General features: G+C 45.6%; 2 protein-coding genes across 2 annotated transcripts in view; one reads left to right on the top strand and one right to left on the bottom strand.

The window, feature by feature from the left end:
• fndc3bb (fibronectin type III domain containing 3Bb) overlaps positions 1–8,196 on the bottom strand; it is a 59,193-nt gene extending 50,997 nt beyond the window's left edge. Inside the window, exon 1 of the mRNA XM_062521166.1 lies at positions 8,074–8,196. The gene's annotated coding sequence lies outside the window, so the exon portion shown is untranslated. The remainder of the gene's footprint in view (positions 1–8,073) is intronic.
• Positions 8,197–10,464: 2,268 nt separating this feature from the next.
• LOC134066286 (neutral cholesterol ester hydrolase 1) lies at positions 10,465–15,182 on the top strand. Its single transcript, XM_062521572.1, has 5 exons — positions 10,465–10,711; positions 11,262–11,493; positions 11,897–11,966; positions 12,271–12,442; positions 12,758–15,182. The coding sequence occupies exons 1-5, from the start codon at positions 10,574–10,576 to the stop codon at positions 13,376–13,378; spliced, it is 1,233 nt and encodes a 410-aa protein (XP_062377556.1). The 5' UTR covers positions 10,465–10,573; the 3' UTR covers positions 13,379–15,182.
• The last annotated feature ends 5,551 nt before the right edge of the window (positions 15,183–20,733 follow it).

The following is a 20,733-nucleotide window of genomic DNA, read 5'->3' as shown; positions in this document are numbered from 1 at the left end:
CTGACTGGAGCCACTACAGCCCCGGATCAGTAAGAGAGATGGATGGAAAGGTCCCACACTGGGGTTTCAGGGGTCGCAGGAAGGTCAGAGCAACTTCCATGTTTAAACTCGCCGGATGACTCACAACCCGTTCAGAGATTGACTTGCAAAATTCAAGTCTCACGCAAGTCTTATCAACAACATTAAAGGTCAAGCTCTCTACTTTTTAAAAAAAAACTTTTTTTAACCAAACCACAAATACGTGCTAATATACGAGTCATTTCCGCATATCTAATTGGTCAATCCTGTTAACTGTAACTCGTCTACAATTCTTTCTCAAGAGCAATCACCTACCTCACTATCAATGGAACAGATCTGGCTCACCCTGCCAAAACAAATGCTGTCTGTGTTTCCAATTAAATGTTAAAATTTTAGGGATTAGCTTTCCACTTGACTCTGGCCTTTTGTCCGCTCCTTTGCCAACATGTTGTGAGTGCAGTGCAGCAGTGCCTGGAAGCTGAAAGGCAGCGGATATGTCTGGAAGGGGAGATGTCTGACCCGTCAAGGAAAGGCCACCGATGTAAGAGATGAGGCTACAACCTTTAGGCTTCTCTGTTTGAAGACAAAAAATGCTAGCTGAAAAGGAAAACCCCCTCAGGTCGTTCTCTCACGTAACACCTGGGGTCAGCTAAATATCAGCTGAACAGGGTGGGGCAGTGAGGACTAGGACAAATTCACACGAAAGGAGAGAGAGGGTTTGTGAAGACCATTGGGCAGACACCTACCTTCCCACTCACCAGCTACCAAATGTGCTAAATGTTCTTTAGATCAACTTAAAAATCAACCTTGGGCCCTACATCCATCAGTGTAGAACCCATTCCATTCATAATTATCATCTCCCACGGGTTGGGATGGTAGCCCTGTAATTAACCAGTGGAGCAAAGATCATCAACACAGAACGTGTTGCGATCATTAACCAACATCATTAACAGGTCAATTCCCTGGGGGAACAGACAGCCAACTTTTCCTCCGGTATTTCCCGGGGATTGTTCCAGAGCGCCCTCACCCACCCCGCCATTCTCTTCATTCCTCAGAAGCTCAGGAGGGTGGAGGGTGGAGGGTGGAGGGTGGGGGGGTGGTGGGGGGGCACGCAGGAGGCGTTTGGGTGGTTGTGAGAGCTTAGGGCCGAACCTTCCCAAAAGAAACGTTCCGAGAGACTGGAGCACTCTCAAGAAGATGAGGGTGAGAAGGATAAGTGGAGAAAAGAAAGGCCAGACCCCCTACCTTCCAGGGTCATACTGTTATAACTGTGTCACAGTGTGTGTCGCCTGCCACGGAGACAGAGGGGCCTTTCATGCCCCGCACACAGAGCTCCTATGAGGGTATTCCCCAGATTATTCCCCTACTGACCCCCACGATCCGTCTCTCTCCCTCTCTCTGCCTGCGTTTCTCCACTTCCCTACTGCACCCCCTTCTCTCTACCCACCCCCTCCCCCCTCTCCTTCTCTCCCCCTCCAAGCCAACACTCCCACCCACAGCACCATCCGCATGCCTAACACACAACCAAAACAACACTATGGAAACAACCGTTGCCCTGGAAACAGCATCTCCTCCGTTGCTTTGGAGATAACAAGGAGCAATTTTGAAAGGCAACTCAAATTAAAAAGGTCCGCTTGAGACCACTGCTTTTTTCCGCCCTTGGGTCTGCTGTAGGAAAGTGTCCTACTAATTCACTTGGCTGAGGTATGTGCAGTATGTCAACCGCACATAAAAAACGCTAGCTTTCCAAATCTTTATGAACACCTCCCGTGCGTCTTCCTTGCCATTTTACCTACGTTTGTTTTTCAGGGCATACACACACACACAGATACAACAATAAAACAACTCAGCTCAGTATCAGTGTTTCATAAAGTGATAAACCCAGCTGGATTTAAATTGTGATTCTCCAAAGCGACCCTCGTTTCAGCCACATTTCCTGGAGACACCAGCTGGGCCTCATCAGAAATCAGCTGTGAAACTACACCGTGTGCATAACCGTGCCACACAACAGCGACCAAACCTCACTCCTCTCCTGAAGCCCCCCCCCCCCCCTTGTCATTCCATTCTCCTTTTACACTCCTCAAAGTCATATTTTGCTCGAGAGAACCCAGGAGAAAAAGGAGAGAGAGAGAAGACTTGTTTGCACGTCTGGCAGTTTTATGGGCTCAGATGGGGAGCCGGTCTGGCACGAGCCCTATAATCCACCTAATGATATGTAATAACACAAGAGGAAACTGGGGGAAACCAAGGAAACCAAGGCTTTTTTACACCCACCACCCACCCCATCTCCCCTTCTCCCCTTCTCTCCGTCTTCCTCTCCGAGACCCTTTCCTTGCATTCTAGAAATCTCTCCCTTTGAGCCTCTCCCTCTATACTTTTCTCCTCTTCACCCTCATTCCCTTTGCACCCTCCAGAGCCCCACGTGCAGCAGCGAAACCTACAGCTGGGCCCTCTCACACACCTTCTCCCCTACACTCGCGCTCACAACTGCTCAACAGACAGTCGTCGGCTTTTTCCTGCACTGCCCAAACTCTCACCTCTCTCCGAGCGTTCACCGTTTCCATTCGTCTCTCTCCCTCCCTCCCTCCCTCCCTCCCTCCCTCTCCCTTTCTCTCCCTCTCTCATGACTCACGTCTGCCTCTCGGATCAACATCAGCCGGAGAGATGAAATCACGTCTTTAAAAATATCCCTTCCTCCATCTTTCCCTCCCCCTCTTTTTTTTCAACTCGTCACCTCTTCCCCCAGAAGCAGACAGATAAAAAAAAAAATTCTTTTTATACACCCTGCAGACAAAGCTAAAGCCTCATCTGACAGCTCAGGAAACAGAAAGCCCCCGACAGGTATGCAGCTGGGCTGACGTGGCTGAATGTTCAGCCGACTTTACCTGCCACTACAGGAACCAGACAGCCGATAAGACCTCACCCGTCTGGCAACACATGTGGAGTTGGCAGAGTAAATAACTGTGGTGTGTGTGTGTGTGGGATGGAGGGGGCACAGCAATGTGGATGTGGGACTACAGCTGACAGACGCATGGGGGAAGCTTATTAGGGGGGTAGAGTCAGGGGGGGGGGGGGGGGGGGGTGTTGTGGGTTTGAAGCCGAGGCCACGGCCAGATAATCATGCAGCGCCTGTGTGGCATATGCTCACCCATACACCATGACCTGAGCCGCTGCACCTGGGCCCATCCCCGAAGAAGCGTGCGGCCCAGCTTTGTTGGGCGGCAGGTGTGTTACCTAATGAAGATGTACCAGGGCGCGACCCAGATCCCACATACAATTCAGGCCGGCACAGGCGAGGCCCAAAAGCTCCAGCCCCTTTTCCTGCAGGGCACTGAAACCCCATCCGGGCCTAACTCGAGCTCTCATCCGACCAAACAATGCCGTGGGACGTTGTGAAGGAGAGCAGGGGAACAAAACATGGCACAGCGGGAAAAAGAAAGGAAGAAAGAAAACGAGAGCGGAGACAAGAGGATTCCCAGGAACAGGCTCTGGCATTGCGTAACCCCCCCCACCCTTCCACAGCCTCTGCAGCTGAAACCCGATCCAGCCTCCGAGCATTCAGTATCACCAGACGAGGAGGCCCAGCGCATCTAAACCAGGTCAAGCTGTTCCCTCCACATGAATCATACTCTGCCTTCAAAACAAGACGGGAAAATGCATCAGGGTCATCCAGCGCAAATAAAAACAGTTTTTTTTTTAAAAAAAGGAAAAAGATGCAACGTCCAAGCGACCACACACAAGCAGGCTGCTAGTGATGGACGGACGAAAAAAGTGACTAGTGCCAGTGTGTGAGGGAGGGAGGGATAGAGAAAGAGAAAGAGAGAGCGAGAGAGAGAGAGAGAGAAAAAAAGAGAAGAAAAACAGGGTGAGAGAGACATGTAGGATGAGGCAGCTGTTGGAGACTGTTGACTAATGCGAAAACTCAAAGCAAATGCTGCTGATCACATCATGCCACGTCACTGGCGGTGACTTCTGCCTCCGTCAGGGGCCCCTCTGCCGTCGATGAACAATCAGGCTAAGTAATATCATGTGGCCGCGCTCAAATTAAATTTCACATCATGTAATTATGCAATTCAAAATAGAAAAACGTGGCCGCAAACTACGAGAGCGTGCTCGCCTGGGCTCGAGCGCTTGCCGAAGCGCACAAGGGCTCCGCTTCCCTGCCCAAGTGACGACCCTCTCTCCAGGAGCTGTGTCAACACGTCAGTCAGCACCCGGGGGGATCCAGGCCACCACGGGCAGTGACTGCCATAGGGCAGCATCTGTGATCCTAAAGGAATAACACAACTTTGCTCCCCTGCACTGGCCCGACATCTGATGTGTTTATGTGTTGAAAAACGCTAACTGGCTCCTCCTTCTTTTACACACACATGCGCACAAACACACACACGAACACTGTAAGACACTCTCTTTCCCCCTCTCCCCTACTCTCTTTCCTACTTTAGGGGGTCAACAGGTCAAATTCCTGATCCTCATTTGGGCCTCAAACTACATTTTACAAAAAAATTGGTCTTTGTGCGAGAGAGAGTGTGTGTGTGTGTGTGTGTGTGTGTGTGTGTGTGGCAATGATTGTCTTGTGCACAAAAACACACACACATGTGTGTATGCGTGCACGTGTCTTCTTAACTGGAGTCTTAGGGGGAAGGGGTTGGAATGGTTAGGGGTGGGTAGTGTTATTGGGGGGCCCAAACACTGCTGATTTGCTCCATGTTTCTCCTGGGCCGTCAGAGCGGATAAGGGCAGAGAACGCTTCCCATCCAGGGGCAAAACCCAGAGCAGGGCAGCCCCCCTCCGACCTGCCACGCAAACAGTTCAAAGGGCTCCCTCGGCTTTTCGGAGATGAAAAACATAAGACGTCACACACATCCACACATATGCTTGGTACCCTCACTAGCCAACTATTCCTGGTTTCAAAACACCTTGAGAGCCAATGCACCCTGCAAGGCCCATCTCTAACTCACTTCAAGATGTTGGTGAAAGATTTGTCTACCCACTGCGTACCCCGGGAACAAAACAAGAGCTCAATAAAACAAAACAGATCAACAAACATCCCAAAAGAAAAGGAGGGTCGTTCACACTGAGGGCCCACTGCATTGCAATTGAGCACTTTACAAGAGAGGGGGGAGGCCAGCGGTGAGATCCTATCAGGGAGTCTCCTTCAACGCAGACGTGTCCAGACAAGATATCATCCCATCCGAATCCGGCCTCTTTTTGTTGCAACAGGGGGTCGTAATGCATTCATTGTGTGCTTTGGATGCAGAAACCCTTTAGGGACAGCTCAGCAAATGGTTGAGATTCTTTTCCCTGAAGTCTTAAGTAGGCCCCTGTGGCAACTTTTGGGTCGTTGAACAATGCGCATGACACAAATATTGTTACGAAGATGGTCCGTATGGACTATCCATGAAACACCAATATTTCATGTACACATTTACTAGTGTGCATGCAAGTTTTAAATCACTACCAGAGTCAAGAGAAAACAAAGTACACTTAAGCAATTGATTAATTTAGCGGAGCCTATATCCATATCGACTTACAGTAAAGATCCACACAAACAGATGCAGATGCACTAGCCTATACGATGATGGTTGGTTGGCAGAGTACCACCTCCACAATACTTTGGTATGTGTCCACTAACAGTCCAAAATTCCATTCACTAATAATATGGAGCCAACAGTAGACCTAATAATTTGTAAGACATATAAAATGACAAATGTGTCCAGAAACAATAATAATAATAAAAAAGATTCTACAGCTTCTACCTCAATGTACCATGTCCCTGTTCTGTACTAATCGGTATGTGAATGTGTTACCATCAAAAACCTTTATATACCAGACTGCAGTGCTCTATAATCTTCTCCAAATGTGCAAATAGTTTTAAAGTAGAGAGAGGGAAAAAATCTTCCAACCCACAAAGTGAGCCCTGCAGGGATAGCTGTGTTTAACGATAACACTGCAAAACAGATACAACATCAGCATGGGTTCAATGATGACAGCTAGCAAACCCTCTTTAAATCCCTGGCAGGGATCAATGCAGACAGATGGGTCACAGTGCCTGACTCCTTCCCAATTAAAAGGTATGTCAGAGGATTTCAGCCAGTTGTGTTTGTGGATAACATCAGCACACTTCAAAGTGTCGACACAGCAGGGAATCTGCGGCCCCAGAGAAATGGGTGGGGGCATGAAGGAGTAGGGGGTGGGGGTGCTGTGGGATGACAATAACCCAGGTGCAAAACATATGATACTGGCAAAGACGGGAATGCCACTCTTCTCACTTGATCAGTGTTCAAACTACTGTGGAAGATTGAGTTAAAAGTTTAATTTAATGTCAAACGAGATGATCCAATAATCAGGGGGAATCATCACTAATGTTTAATGTCCTAAACAGTTCAAAAATAGTTTTGAGGTAAAGTGTGAGGAATTTCTGGTGCTTTCGTTATATTAAGGGCAGTTGATCCCAAGAATAGAGCTATTTTATAACACCAGAGGCTTAACATTCCTGTCATTTCCAGGGTTGGGAGGAAGGTCCAGAGGGGGGAGGGAAATGTTTGTTGGAGGGAGGGGGTGCATGCCAGACAACTGCGCAAGCACTAAAATAACACTGAATTACGTGAATGCAAGGCATTCTTTTACAGCTGAGACAAAAAAAGGCAACAAAGGCTGTCTGTCACCAATCTGAAAAGTACTCTACCTGACAACCGTGCAAGACTCTGGTCCCTCATCCGTAATAATCAGTTCTATTTTCTACTTGCTCCAAAATAATTGGCAGATAGGCCTATAAATAGGCTGCCCATTGTCTTATTCGCCACTTTGAAACTACGCAGACGCACCTTTAAATCGCACCCAAAGGCTGTCTTCGTGCGTATGACAGTCTACACAGAAACTGGTGTGTATAGGCCTATAGGTGTGATATCAGCATTCAGCAAAACAATTAAAATAGCACTCCAGTTCAAGACCAGAGTCAGTCCGGTTCACCTCTCCCTCGCTTTGGAATTTCATCTGACGTCATATATTTGGGATCAGATTTCTTCTGCCTATGCGAACATTTCGCGCTCTCAAAACTGCCACCGAGATGGAAGTTAGATTTAGCAGAAGACGCCTGAAAAGCGTTAACAACATGCCAACACAAACGGCGTTTCGATTTCATCACCCAAATCTAGAATAATTATCCATTCTTTCAGACTTCGCTCTGTATGCTATTGTCCTATTTGAGATGTCAGACATCTGATTAAGATAATCGATTAAATCGATAATCCGATATCAAGAGATCTGCAAACTACACAATCTTAATGACGGCAAAGCCAATGGAGATGATGTTGTCTGTCTCATGGCGCGTAGGCTACTATGGTTAGCCAATACGGCACTTTAATCATTGGCTTAACGCCATCCATATAGGCAAACCTGATAGGGGGCATTTGACGTGTCAACTCTGACTCCAGTATCCTATGAAAACTTTTGGTGCTATAAGTCTAATAACTGCAATTGATTACCTTAATTTACAAATAAGCACTGGTTTTGGTAAAGAATGGAGACTAACTTAAGTTTCGCAACACCGATCAGGTTCCGATTCCAGAAATTTCGACAAGTGAAGCATTGTTATCATGCCCAAAATGCTACTGTCTAAACATAGCTCACATCTAGTATCGAGTATTACAGAAAATACAAGTTGTCAGTAAGATTTCGTGCTGCAACAATGTAGGTTGGATTCCAAAACTCTGACGCACAACACTCAACACAAAGCGTTTAAGGAAACAAATTAACAACGACCATATAAAGTATAAAGTGTACGATAAAAGAGGGTTAAATATCCCCAAAGATCAGAATGTAATTGTCAATGCAAAACATTCATTTCAAAACTAAACGAATGCGCCAAGAGAAGGCTAAGAAACTTTCGTTTTCCACTAAAAGCCAATACTTCCTATTTCCATCCAGGCAGACAACCGGCGTCTTCTCGCCCCAGCAATTTTCTGCAACTTTGTAACTTTCAAAGTAATAAAGGTCACATGAACTGTCTGAACATTGCCCAAGAAGAAAAGCAACACAACGCATGTTTCTTACCTTTGAATTACAAAATCTTTGACGATCGAGGTGTGTATCCACTTTTCCCCAATCTAGAATCACAATGTAGCCATTCCCAGACTGCAGCGTCTACCACGGTCCAAGCCAGTGTGGGATTCCGCCATGTCAATTATGTGTCAACGCACATGGGGGAGTAGTCATGCCCATTTCTACCGTATAATACCAAGTAGCCTACCTCAGCTAGTGGTTCCCATTCTTGGAGATCCTAGGGAAATAGATAACATTTATAAGACTGAACGCAATTTATTTGGGGAAATTGTATGTTAACTTTAAGTCTCTATTATCATAAAGCATAGCTTAGGCATGGAAGAACTAAAGAAAAGGGTACCCTTTGTGGAAAAGATCTTTACACAACTCATGATATTGTTTGCGTAAGCTTTATAAGAAAAATCCGGAGAGCCCACTTCTGCGCAAAAATGCTTTGCATATATGATACAATGGTCTAGAATAAACTGGGAATTTAGCAACAATTGCTACATTTTAATTACAAAAAGATTAATCATCAGAGAGTAAATTACTGAAAGGCTGGCATCGAGATGAATCACAAATGCAGTCTCTTGGCATGTTACACAGGAGACAGGAGTCCAACCATTTCCATTATGATTTGCACATTTTAATTTGCACATTTTTGATGCCGCTCAATGTGTGAGTGGTATTGGTAGGCCATGGGGGATAGCGACACGACTGACACTGCTGCACCGACACGGCACATTCAAGACGACTCACGTCCCTCACGCCCGCGCTCTAGGATCCTAACCACACACAGGCGCACATTTGTGGTGTTTGCCCTACTTTCCGCACAGCTGCATTTAGGCGTGACGTCTGCACAGATGTGAACCTCCACACTTCAAGGAGGAATGAAAGCCTCTGATCAGATTCAGGAGTAATACCAGACGCGGCTTCAGATGTATTATATATTTTCAGTTTGTTTCTTGCCTATATGTAGTTTTTCTCCCCCCACTTTACAGTAGATTTAAGTTGTAACTTCTCCTCAGATTTTACAATTACATTAAATGGTGTTATCGCTCACGCCTCTTTTCCCTGGCTACATTTAGATGTTTTATGGAGGGGGGATGCTAGATTAGCTAGATTAAGGGAAAATTGCCCGCTAGATTATGGTCCGTGAAATGAGCCTCTGCCATATGCATGCTTTGAGGGGTCAACCATTTTTGCCACGTTTCAATAATGCAGAACTTGATGCAACAGGCAGGCTCATATCAGTATTTCCCGTGGGGACAGTTATTTGGAATGTAGGACTCAGCTAATTGTTGTTGCCCTACTCTAGGTCTACCAAAAGAGAAATGTGCAATGATGACACAGCCTAGGAAGTGCCAGGGCGCACATTGGTCGGCAGTGACATCTTGTGGTGCTTAGAAGTAAATCCAAGCGTAGACCTCTCCACCATTATGTCAGCTTGAACCCAAATAAACTGCGACTGAGCCATCTACACTAGAACCACCCTACAACGTTGGGATAACACGGTTTGAACCTAACCATCTATTTTAAATCGACTATTTGCAGATTAGGGCAAACTGTTATAGGCTAGTTACGAGGACGCAACGTTATAGGCTAGTTAAGAGTTGCGTGGCACTGATTTTCCTTGTGCGTGAGTCCCCCCCAATCAAAGTCAAGGCGAACAATTGGTAGGTTATTTCTAGGCAGTAGGCAAAGCAACACATACAAACATTGCTATTATATATATATATATATATATATATATATATATATATATATATATATATATATATATAACAATAAAAATGTACTATTACAATTACACACCAGTACAATTACACAAAAACTGTTCAAAAACTGTCCTTGAAAGCGCAGGATGTGCACCGAAGTTTTAAAAGATGATGAACATACGGGCCTTCTCAGCCAAATTTACTGTAACATGTCACAGTATAAAAACAAATGCTCTCAATGGTCAGAACAGGCCCAGCCTACTTGGTGGGTGGGCCCTCCACTCATACTTCCATACCCAGACCATTTCAAAGTAAAAGGGACACTTCATTATTTTAAACAAATGTGACCTGATTTCCTGATTTCTATTTCAGTTTGCTTAGGGATAATAAGGTGAAACATCATTATTGAAGTCTAAACATCTCCAGAAATAGGGTAGTTGTTGGACATAGATAATTTTAGATTAGCATTTTATTATTTCATTCACGACGGCAAGTTTACAAAACACCTTACGCAAAACACGGGGTTACGCTCAAGGCTCAAAGCGTCGACAATTAAAAGACCACATTAATATAATTGTTTTTGCTTAATCGTCCCGCAAATGCACTTTTCAGTGTGATTACGTCGATCATATTTCTTGTTACGCTATCAAAGGACTCTTATTTTGAATGTACTGTCAGATTTCATAACCTGGGATTCTAGGCTACAGATGGCTTTACGCGCAGCGCTCAATTAGGTATTTGACTACCGAAACGCCTTGTTCCATCAAGGCTGGTTTTACACTGGGATTCTGAAAATGAAGCCGTTTCTCGCGGCTACCTTGTTATTGTCAGTGGCAGCTGCGTACTATGTTTACCTTCCATTGCCTAATACTATATGCGAGCCATGGAAACTAATGATCCTAGATGCTGTTTTCCGGAGTTTCATGCATATGGTAAGACACTGCTGCACTGACATTTACTGTTAGGCTAAGTCAGTCTCTCTACTGTCATTGTGTTACTGCACAACGACTCACTTCAGAGTGTCTTCACCAGCAGAGTACTGGATTGAGTGATTGATAGGTTAGATCTCATCTGTCTTTGTTAACCATTGTCACGTTTCTGATTTAGGCTACGATCAAATGCTCTAAACTTTCTTTTGTGATTGTTTTCTTTCCGCTTTACACTGGGCAGTGCTCACCTAAGTTCAAGTTTTCGATAATTACGATCCTCCTAGGTAATTTTTTGGCAGATCAAATCAGTGTCAACCAAAATATCGATTACAGCAAGTGTAGATGTGTAACCTCTTCGACGACAGGTGCTATGTGTGACACCACAAAGCAGTATAAGATGTTATTCAGAGGGAACTGATATCTCAAATCCAGAGTGCGTTGTTTACTCGATTTAATTCGTGTGTATAAAATGTGAAATGCTGTACGGCTAGACATTCTTTCTCTAGATTATAAAATCGTTGGTTTAAATGAATATGGTTCTCTTTTCATACAGGGGGACTTGGCTCATGACCTTGGCCTCAGCCACCACATTCATGTCATCAATTACTTTGTGACCCAAGTGGAGGTGAAGGGTCCTCAGTCCAGTAGCACAGTACGGGTGACCGACACCGCGTTTGCTGGTGTGCCAGCTCGTGTGTTTGAACCGACCACACAAGTGAAGGAGCACCATCTGAAGAGAGGTGTTGTGTACTTTCATGGAGGTGGATGGGCCATGGGTAGTGGACGTAAGTTGAGTGTGTGTGTGTGTGTGTGTGTGTGTGTGTGTGTGTGTGTGTGTGTGTGTGTGTGTGTGTGTGTGTGTGTGTGTGTGTGTGTGTGTGTGTGTGTGTGTGTGTGTGTGTGTGTGTGTGCGTGCGTGCGTGCGTGCGTGCGTGTGTGTGTGCGTGCGTGCCTTCTTACTCTTACTAGTGCATGTTTGAAATTACTGGCTCATCTAGTTCCACACCCTGAATCAAATCACACTTTGTTTGTTTGGAATTAATCACCTCCATTTGAAGACAATTGACACACAATGCCACAGCAGCATTACTCCACCCAAAGCTCAAACATTGTAATTACACAGCAAGCTGTCACAAGACCAGTTGCTTGTAATGTATACCTTATCTAATACCTGTTTTGTTGTGAAAGGAATGCGGTCGTATGACTTGCTGTGCAGGAACATGGCAGAAGAACTGGATGCCGTCATTGTATCTGTTGAGTAAGTGTTACTATTGCTTTGGTACTCTTGAAAGCTATCAGGATGAGTGGCACTACTTTTAAACCCACGGTGTCCAGATTGTGGATGTTTTCATACATATACTCATACTCACATGAGTGTTATCTGTGAGCCCTTGTTCAGTGTCATTCTGTAGCATGTTCTATGAGAACGTGGGACACAGCAGGTACACATTGTTCTATCTGCTGCTGGGAATGTGTGGGCATGTAATGCACACTTCATGGCTTGTCACTTCACTGAATGTCATGGCTGTGCTTTGTTTTGTTTTGTTCTTCATCACGGTTAGCTACTGCCTGGCTCCAGAGGCCCACTTCCCCCAGCAGTACTATGACGCTCTGAAGGCTGCTACGTTCTTCCTGAGGCCCGAGGTTCTGGCACAGTACTCCGTGGACCCGAAGAGGGTGGCCATTTCAGGGGACAGTGCTGGGGGGAACCTGGCAGCTGCTGTGGTCCAACAGGTATGGACATGGAGTCAATGTGTTTAGTGGTTGTTACTATCATAGTGTCACATACACACACATGAATGTGCCCTTATGTGAATTTGTGAATATGTGATATTAATTTGTGGTCATAAGGTGTCGGGGGCGCTCAGAAACAATGTGTTTCAAAGACCGTTGTAAGACAAGAGACACACTTTAGCTGGGATTTAATGGAGATTTAAAGTTTCTCGTCCATTCTCGAAGGGTTACGGATGTGTTTCAGTTGATTTGCTCAAGCATGGATGCTTCAGGGTAAGTGAGGGTTCCCTTAATCCTCTTCTCCTTTTTAAACAGATGGCAGCTGACAGCAAAACCACCACCAAGTTCAAAGTGCAGGCCCTGATCTACCCTGTGCTCCAAGCGCTGGACTTCAACACACCTTCCTATCAGCAGAACGGAAACGTCCCCATCCTGTATCGCCCCGTCATGGCCCGCTTCTGGCTGGAGTATCTGAACGGCGACTACAGCCTGGTGCCTCTCCTGCTGGCCAACAACCACAGCGCTCTGGACCTGACCAAAGTACCGGAGGCCGTCAGGGCGCGGGTGGACTGGACGCGTCTGCTCCAGCCGGCGTTCCGCAAGGACTACCGGCGAGTCTCGCCCGCCCGGGGCAGCGCGCAGGTGGTGGAGGATCTGCCGGCGCTGCTGGACGTCAGGGCCGCCCCGCTGCTGGCGGACGACGAGGTCCTGCGGGCGGTGCCGCCCGCCTACGTCATGACGTGCGAGCACGACGTGCTGCGCGACGACGGGCTGATGTACGCTCAGCGGCTGGAGGAGGCGGGCGTGGCGGTCACCAGGGACCACTACGAGGACGGCTTCCACGGGTGCATGGTGTTCGCCTCCTGGCCCGCCAAGTTCTCGGTGGGAACGCGCAGCATGCGGAACTACATCCAGTGGCTGAAGGAGCATCTCTAAGTTACCGGAGAACGCAGATGAGAGAAAGGCGGATGTGATTAACCAAATGATTAGACTGATAAAATGTTCATTGTGTCATTACATGTCATACTAACTCAAAATTGACCCTCTGTGACACAGCAAGCCTGCATGTATCCACTTGTGTCCACTCGTGCAAGCTTGCATCCACTACTTGTAACTTTGTAACCTTTTGACTGAGGTTTAAAGCACAGGTAACCCTGTAACCTTTTGAATAAGGTTTAAAGCACAGGGTTTAAAAATCTAATGTCACATTTTAAATCTGAAATTTATTTATTTATTAGTGCAATATATCAATGCAATTTGTTATTGTAGGCACTGGGTGGCTTGTTTTGTGATTTGGATCAGTGAACTGTTGGAACAAGCCAGACCATTACTTGGCATGTGTGCTCTTTACTTTACTTTAATACTGCTAAACGCACAAAGCACAAAGCCAAATATGATATATTACGAAGCTTTTATCATAATTTATGTCTATGAGACCACTGTATATCAACAGTATATCATCACCAAATAACTACTGTCATTGTATAATAATGTGAAAAGTAGTCGATGACAGTATTCTGTAGTCTATGAAGACAGGGATTTGGAGTGAATGTTGCTCTATCTATGTGCTTGGTACCAGATAAATCCTACAGTACTTGAATGATGTATATGGGATAACCACTATGAATGAAACAATCACTTGATATGTTATTATCTCTTTAGATTAAGAAGAAGAATTGTAATATGCTTGACACTGGATAATGCCGAAATGGGCACCCGAGTCTGAACAAAAGTATTTTTCAACATTCTATATTTTTCTATGGATAAACTGAAAATTATACTAATATCATTCCATCACTTTGTGAACGATAAGACATGTAAGAAAAGAGAGTGTAAATCATGCTACCGACTATCTGGAATCTATTTGAATGTGTTTGAAAAGATTGTACATTAATATTCTAATATATGGTTTGAGTTAATGTTCTGTTTTTGTTTTCCCTGCTCGTGTTGTAACTTTAAATCCAATTATGTAATAATATGACATAACATTATGGTAAACCCCCTGCTTTACTATTATCTGCTGATGTTAGTCCCACACAAAGACCAGTTCATTAAGGGATCAGTTAAGGAACATGCTTCAGTCAGCTGCGTGGCTACACACATGGGCTGGAGCTCTATCTGGGAGGTTAGTATGAACCAGCAGTGTAAACCAGGAGAGGAGGAGAGGAGAGGCCCAGGGTGGAGATAAGCACTAAGGAATGCACTCAGCGCAGTAGCGCTGGCCTGCGCCAGAGAGACCTCTGGCGAAAGCATGTGATTCGCTCGGCTGCACTGTATATTTATGTATAATGGTAGAGAGACAGCCACAATGCAGCGTGGGTCTTTATCTTAGCTCTTAGTCAAACACTACGTCTGGGGAGTGTGCTTTTAATAGCACTGAGGAGGAGATGGTTCAGCAACTTCAGGGGTTTTGATTTGTTGAGCTGTTTTTTCATTTTGCTTCATCCTTTTTTTCCTGAGTTTGTGGTTGGGTTTTTTTCTTAATTTCCCTGGTTTTGAAGTTTTCCACTGGTATGGACTATTCCCACAATTTTAAACCAAATGTTTGTGGACCAAAACATGTGTTATTATGAGCCATAAGTTCTCAGACTTCCGTGACTTGTTTTCTCTGTTGTTCTTACACTGAATGTAACTGTTGTGTTTTAAGTTGATTATTCCGTTCGACTCGCTGAATGTCTCATGTCATTAAATGTCTTCACTGTGTGTTACCTGCAACCACTAAAATTTGACTTCCGTGAAATTGTTGCATTGTGTCATTTCGACAGGAGATGTCACTCTTGTTCTCTACCACTTTGCTTCTTTCAGCTGCTCCCTCAACCCATGAAACTTGCTGTAAAAGACAAATGCAGGATGCTGGTAATACAAGTTCTTACATCAACTTTTTGGTCATTGTACTCATGAGCTTTAACTAAAATGTTTCCAACTTTTTCTTTAAACGCTTTTCACAGCACTGGCCTGAAACCAGTTCAGACCAAACATTTATTGTTGCATCGAGTTTTCCAGACTACAATGGAACAATAAAAATAATAAAATGTCTCGAGAATAGAATGAGAAAGTAAACAGTTCATCAGAATGGACAGACATTTGCCGTCTAGTCCTATGCTGTGCTGTTGCACGTTAGCCCCTAACGGCTGGTGGTTCTCTGGAAGAGTTGATTGATTATTTCGTGCCCTGACAGGGAAGCTCTGCTGAGAAATAAGAGAGATGTTTTCATGTCAAACAGCTCTGAAATCGAGTGTGGCAGGGTGAAGTCACATGACCAAACCTGATCTCCAAAAATCTCGCACAGATGAAGATGAGCTTGTCAACGTGCCCAAACAGCCATGGAACATAATACTCCGCATAAACTTGATGTAATTGACCCTGCAGAAGGTATTTGCATGCAGAACCTGGTGTATAGGTCAAACTATGCCAGACGTTATCACAGTACATCTCACTAAGTCAAAGAGCTAATCATTAATCACCCACTGAGGCCCAGTGGTTATTGCAAAAGAAAACAAAACCCTCTGAGTTGTGTGTGCATGTGAAAGTTCACATACCACTCGTGCAAGAGAATGTTATCATTTGACTCGGGTTCACATTGTATTGAGCTTCCTGACTTTAAGGCCACACAGTTAGAGATACGCTTGTTTCTCCAACCAACAAGGGGATTTCGTTATAAGTCCTCAGAGCTGGTTTTCTTCCTTGATGACACAGGGGCTGTGTAGACGCTGACTCTCGGTCTATCTAAAGCCACCTTTGTTTAGCTGTGGGACACAGATGCCTGAAAACAGATGGTCGCCCTCTAATTGTTCTAAACAAGCATAATTTACGTCTCATTCCATTAACGCGATGTCGGTCGAGTCGAGTGTGTGGTGTCTGATTGGAGTCATGTCCCCCACAGACAAGCAAGCACATTACCTTCACACATGGACTGTAAGGACTTTGGACACAATGGGCAATCTGTCACAGATGTTCTATGATTTTGTTCTTGTTAATGGAGCCTTTTGTTTCATAGTGTGTTCCACTCCACTGCCTGTGATGATACTCAGATTCAGATGTTTGGAGGAGTGCAGGAAAATCATGTTTAGACGATCGTTTGGCCATCTCTCCGATGACAGAATGATCTGTGTGTTTATGTTGTTAACTCAGAGCTCTGGACATCTATCATGACCCCACCCATGGATGACCACTGGTCTTTGGTTGTCTCTCCTCCCAAAAAGCTGGAGCCTGCCAAATGGTAATAAAAAAGAAAACTTCCATCTTGCACAGATTTGTATCCGCAAAGATGACTTAAGACGAAAAGCCTTACTTGCCTCGCTCTCTTGGACAGAGGACAACATTCAAGCACTGAAATAATGTTTTAAAAGCCGCACATTAGTGTAACAGGAACTGACCATATTAAATTATCTACTCTATTACGAAATTACACCAATTTAAAACCAACATATCTGTTTGAATGTGTGTGTGTGGGGGGGGGGGAGAGATCACCGCACACACACAAGCAGTATCCTCCAGTTTTTAAGCTGCATATAAGCACCATTTACAGTCTGTGATTGATTTCAGCAGAGACATTTCGTACACCACCGGAGAAACATTCATTTAGTCATACGCCACCAGACTCTGGGAATCTCCCTTCAGCCGGACGACTCATACTCATATGTGACTTCATGCGACCAAACCGCTCTTTTCCTCCTTGTTTTGACTTGCACACTTCCCTGTCTGTTAACATGGCCTGGCTGTCGAGGTCTCTGTCGTCCCTCTCACTCCCTCCCTACCTTCTGCTCCTACTGACACTGTATGCCAGAGGACCACTTTCCTCCTAATAAAAAAAAAAAGCTGGGCCTCCTCAAGCAGGGGCCTCTTTTCCAGCCAAATTCTTGATTCCCCAAGTGAAATGAGGCATTAAAACAAGACTACGCAAGAAAAAAAAAAGAAAAAAAATCCTCACCATGTCCTCATGCGCTGTGAGGGGGGTATGCCCCCATGTGTACTGGTCAACCAGTAAACACACCAAAACAACCCAAACCAAACAGTTGGCACTGCTGTTTACTTTTAAACGCTGCAGTTGTAAACTATTAGTTAATATGAAAAGTAAATGGACTGCTTGGGCTATTGTGCTCCTGTGTGTTACAGCACCCAGAGGAATAGACGTTCCAAAATAGCCTGTTTCAAAAGGCTTTCTTCCCACTCCTTTTCTGACTGCCTAACGTATGATTTAGATCACATAAGAGGGGGGGGGGGGCACTCAAATTTAATTCATACGGCCTGGATTCCATTCAAACTGAAAGAAAGGATGCAATTCTCAGGACGTGACTACAAATCACTTTGTGTGTTGCGGAGAAATATGTTTGAGCGCTCTAACGAGGTGAAAAAACGCTTCTCAGCCAGCGCTCTGCGAGACAGCCGTTAGCCCGTGGGAGGGAGCATAATTTGTGTGTGGAGACCCCGTGCGCCCAGCGGGTTGACGGCTCCGCACGGAAGAGCCACCTTAAGAGATGAGTTTGATTCTCTGCTGGAGCTTTTCCTGGCGTCAGCTAAAACAAACCAAGCCAAGCTTGAACTCTCGGGCTGCTGCTGGAAAATCCCGAGTTTCCGGCCTGCCCATTGGTCCCTGCAAGCTTTTTTTTTTTTTCCACCAAAGTTTTCTCCTCCTCCTCCACCCCTGCAGCATACGTGTGCCAGATATGAGCAGATCGGCCGCTCTATTTGTTGCATTGTTTAGGTTGCCTGCCATTCAGAGGGGGGTCATGTCAACACGAAGGCCTGTGGAGACCACGGTCGAGCACAGCTGGCTGACTGAGATAGAGAGAGAGAGAGAGAGAGAGAGAGAGAGAGAGAGAGAGTAGGAGAGAGAAAGCGAAAGAGAGAGAGAGAGAGAGAGAGAGAGAGAGAGAGAAAGAGGAGGGGAGGGAGGGAGACAAAAAGGAGCACTGGGAGTGAGAGAGAAAAGTCAAGATCAGACTTGAGCTGCAGCACAAACTCTGGTCTCTATTGTGTTCTCCCCCTCGCCCCCTCCCCTCTCTTTTCAAACAGGATTGTAATGCAATGCAAGTGGGATGAATTTTTCTTTCTGAAATCATCAGATTTGTTTTTCCATGTCATAAAGTAGACTATATTTTCTTAAGTCTGAGGTTCACTCAGTAGTATATCAACGTGTTTTTTAAAAAAAAAAACACAGTAGATGTTATATATTCACCCAACCCTCCCACTCATGCTGTGTCTATCGTTAATTCGGTCGTTAAGTTAATCTTATCGCAGTTTGTTCTTGTAAGGCAGTTCGAGATTTAGTTTACTGTCAAGCCATGTTTAGATAACACTTTAATCAAAGAGGTTAGGGCTGTTATCTACTTTTATGTGCCTATATTTTCCATTTGGGAGTTAAGTGAAATATTGTGCAATAATTTCCTTGTAACAAAATCTTAGAACAAGTCAGTGCACAACTGATTGAGGCCTATCCAGGTGTCTCCGGTTTCATTTTCACATATTTCACACCCGGCTTTCTCAACCACCACAGGTTCCTCAGTAATACATAGTTTCTTTCTTGTATCTTTCTTTCGGTGAAAGCAGATAAGATGTACTCCACTGCTAAAATTAGACCTGATCTGAATCTGTGGTTTACACTAAGTACCTGATTTGGACTTGGCTGTGAGTCTGACTCATGGACTTGTGTGTATGTGTGTGTGTGTGTGTGGGGGGGGGGGTGCATGTGTGTATGTATGTGTGTGTGAGGGGGCTGTCTCAGTGTGTGTGTGTGTGTGTGTGTGTGTGTGTGTGTGTGTGTGTGTGTGTGTGTGTGAGTGTGTGCATAGAGGAGTAGGCCGTCTCAGAGAGTGTGTGTGTGTGTGTGTGTGTGTGTGTGTGTGTGTGTGTGTGTGTGTGTGCATGTGTGTGTGTGTGTGTGTGTGTGAAGGGGGGCATGGGCTGTCTCAGTGTGTGTTGGGGGTGTGTGTGGACTGTCTCAGTGTGTGTGTGTGTGTGTGTGTGTGTGTATGTGTATGTATACTGTATGTGTGGGTGTGTGCGTGTATGTGGGGGCGTGGGCTGTCACAGTGTGTGTGTGTGTGTGTGTGTGTGTGTGTGTGTGTGTATGTGGGGGTGTGGGCTGTCCCAGTGCGTGTGTGTGTGTGTGTGTGTGTGTGTGTGTATGTGGGGGCGTGGGCTGTCTCAATGCGTGGGTGTGCGTGTGTGTGTGTGTGTGTGTGTGTGTGTGTGTGTGCATGTGCATGTGGGGGTGTGGGCTGTCTCAATGTGTGTGTGTGTGTGTGTGTGTGTGTATGTGGGGGCGTGGGCGGTCTCAGTGCGTGGCTCTATGGGTCGTGGCCACTTCATCTGCTCCTCATTACGGCCACTGATCAAATCGCAGCACGACATGTTTGGCCCAAACAAGGCTGCATGGGCCGAGCACTTATTTGGCAAATTGCTCGCAACCGTCCGCGACTCCACCTCTGCAACACCACAGGCCTGCGTGTCAGAAACCACAAATTAGACAACCAAACAGACGCGCTCGCCTGCCTGCTTGCACACCAAAATGCACGCCTGCGTTGTAGCTCTACGAAACTCTCACCTCCAACGAAAAAATTTGGGGGGGGGGGGGGGGGGAGCCAGATATTGAAATGAGCAGAATTGAGTTGGGGGGAAAACATCTGCTTATTATAAGGATGTTGGGTCTGGAACATCTTACACTGATGTTACAGTGTAATAACAGTGGACTCGGAGTGTCCAATGCTGCAGCGGTTACTGTGCCACAGGGGCTTTGTGAGAGTGGCGGAGAGCTGTTACATGCCTCCTGTTAGGGCCCCTAAGATTAGCCCCTGGGTAGCCTGAACACATCGTCTATCACATTACACACACACAAAAAAAAGCCCTGTATGAAATGGCTCACTAATACCTGTCGCACCTCATCATGATCTTCCCCTGCACGCGAACAGGCCAACATGACTCAAATTGCAGCCTTTGGTTCCATGGAGACTGAGATTGCATATTCAGGCAAATCAACTTGGACTCAGATGATGAATAGTGGGTCTCTTTAGAGTTGTGTAGTGTACAGTATGGGGGGGGGGGGGGGGTCCTCTGTTCTTTATGTAGATTGTTTTTCTTCTCTCTACAGGATGGATTTTCCCTTTTTTGGCTGTTAGGGAGGGGAAATGCCAGCTTTCGCTCTGTCCTGTTTGATGGATTCAAAAGAGGCCCCTCTAAAGCTGTGGGCAGAGGTCGACTAGAAACTGAACACTTCAGCACAATAAATCAGATGACGAAAATACCCCCACCTCTTAAAAATACAACAGCGAAAAACAATAGGGCCCAAATCC

Source organism: Sardina pilchardus, chromosome 19 (genome assembly GCF_963854185.1).
Source record: "Sardina pilchardus chromosome 19, fSarPil1.1, whole genome shotgun sequence".
NCBI lineage: Eukaryota > Metazoa > Chordata > Actinopteri > Clupeiformes > Clupeidae > Sardina > Sardina pilchardus.
This window is presented reverse-complemented; position numbering and strand designations above follow the sequence as displayed.

Excerpts from the sequence above, each read along its gene's own strand:
- LOC134066286 (XM_062521572.1), top strand. The coding sequence starts at position 10,574 with ATGAAGCCGTTTCTCGCGGCTACCTTGTTATTGTCAGTGGCAGCTGCG. Across the intron at positions 11,967-12,270 it reads GCCGTCATTGTATCTGTTGA|CTACTGCCTGGCTCCAGAGG; the intron begins GTAAGTGTTACT and ends CATCACGGTTAG. Across the intron at positions 12,443-12,757 it reads CAGCTGCTGTGGTCCAACAG|ATGGCAGCTGACAGCAAAAC; the intron begins GTATGGACATGG and ends CTTTTTAAACAG.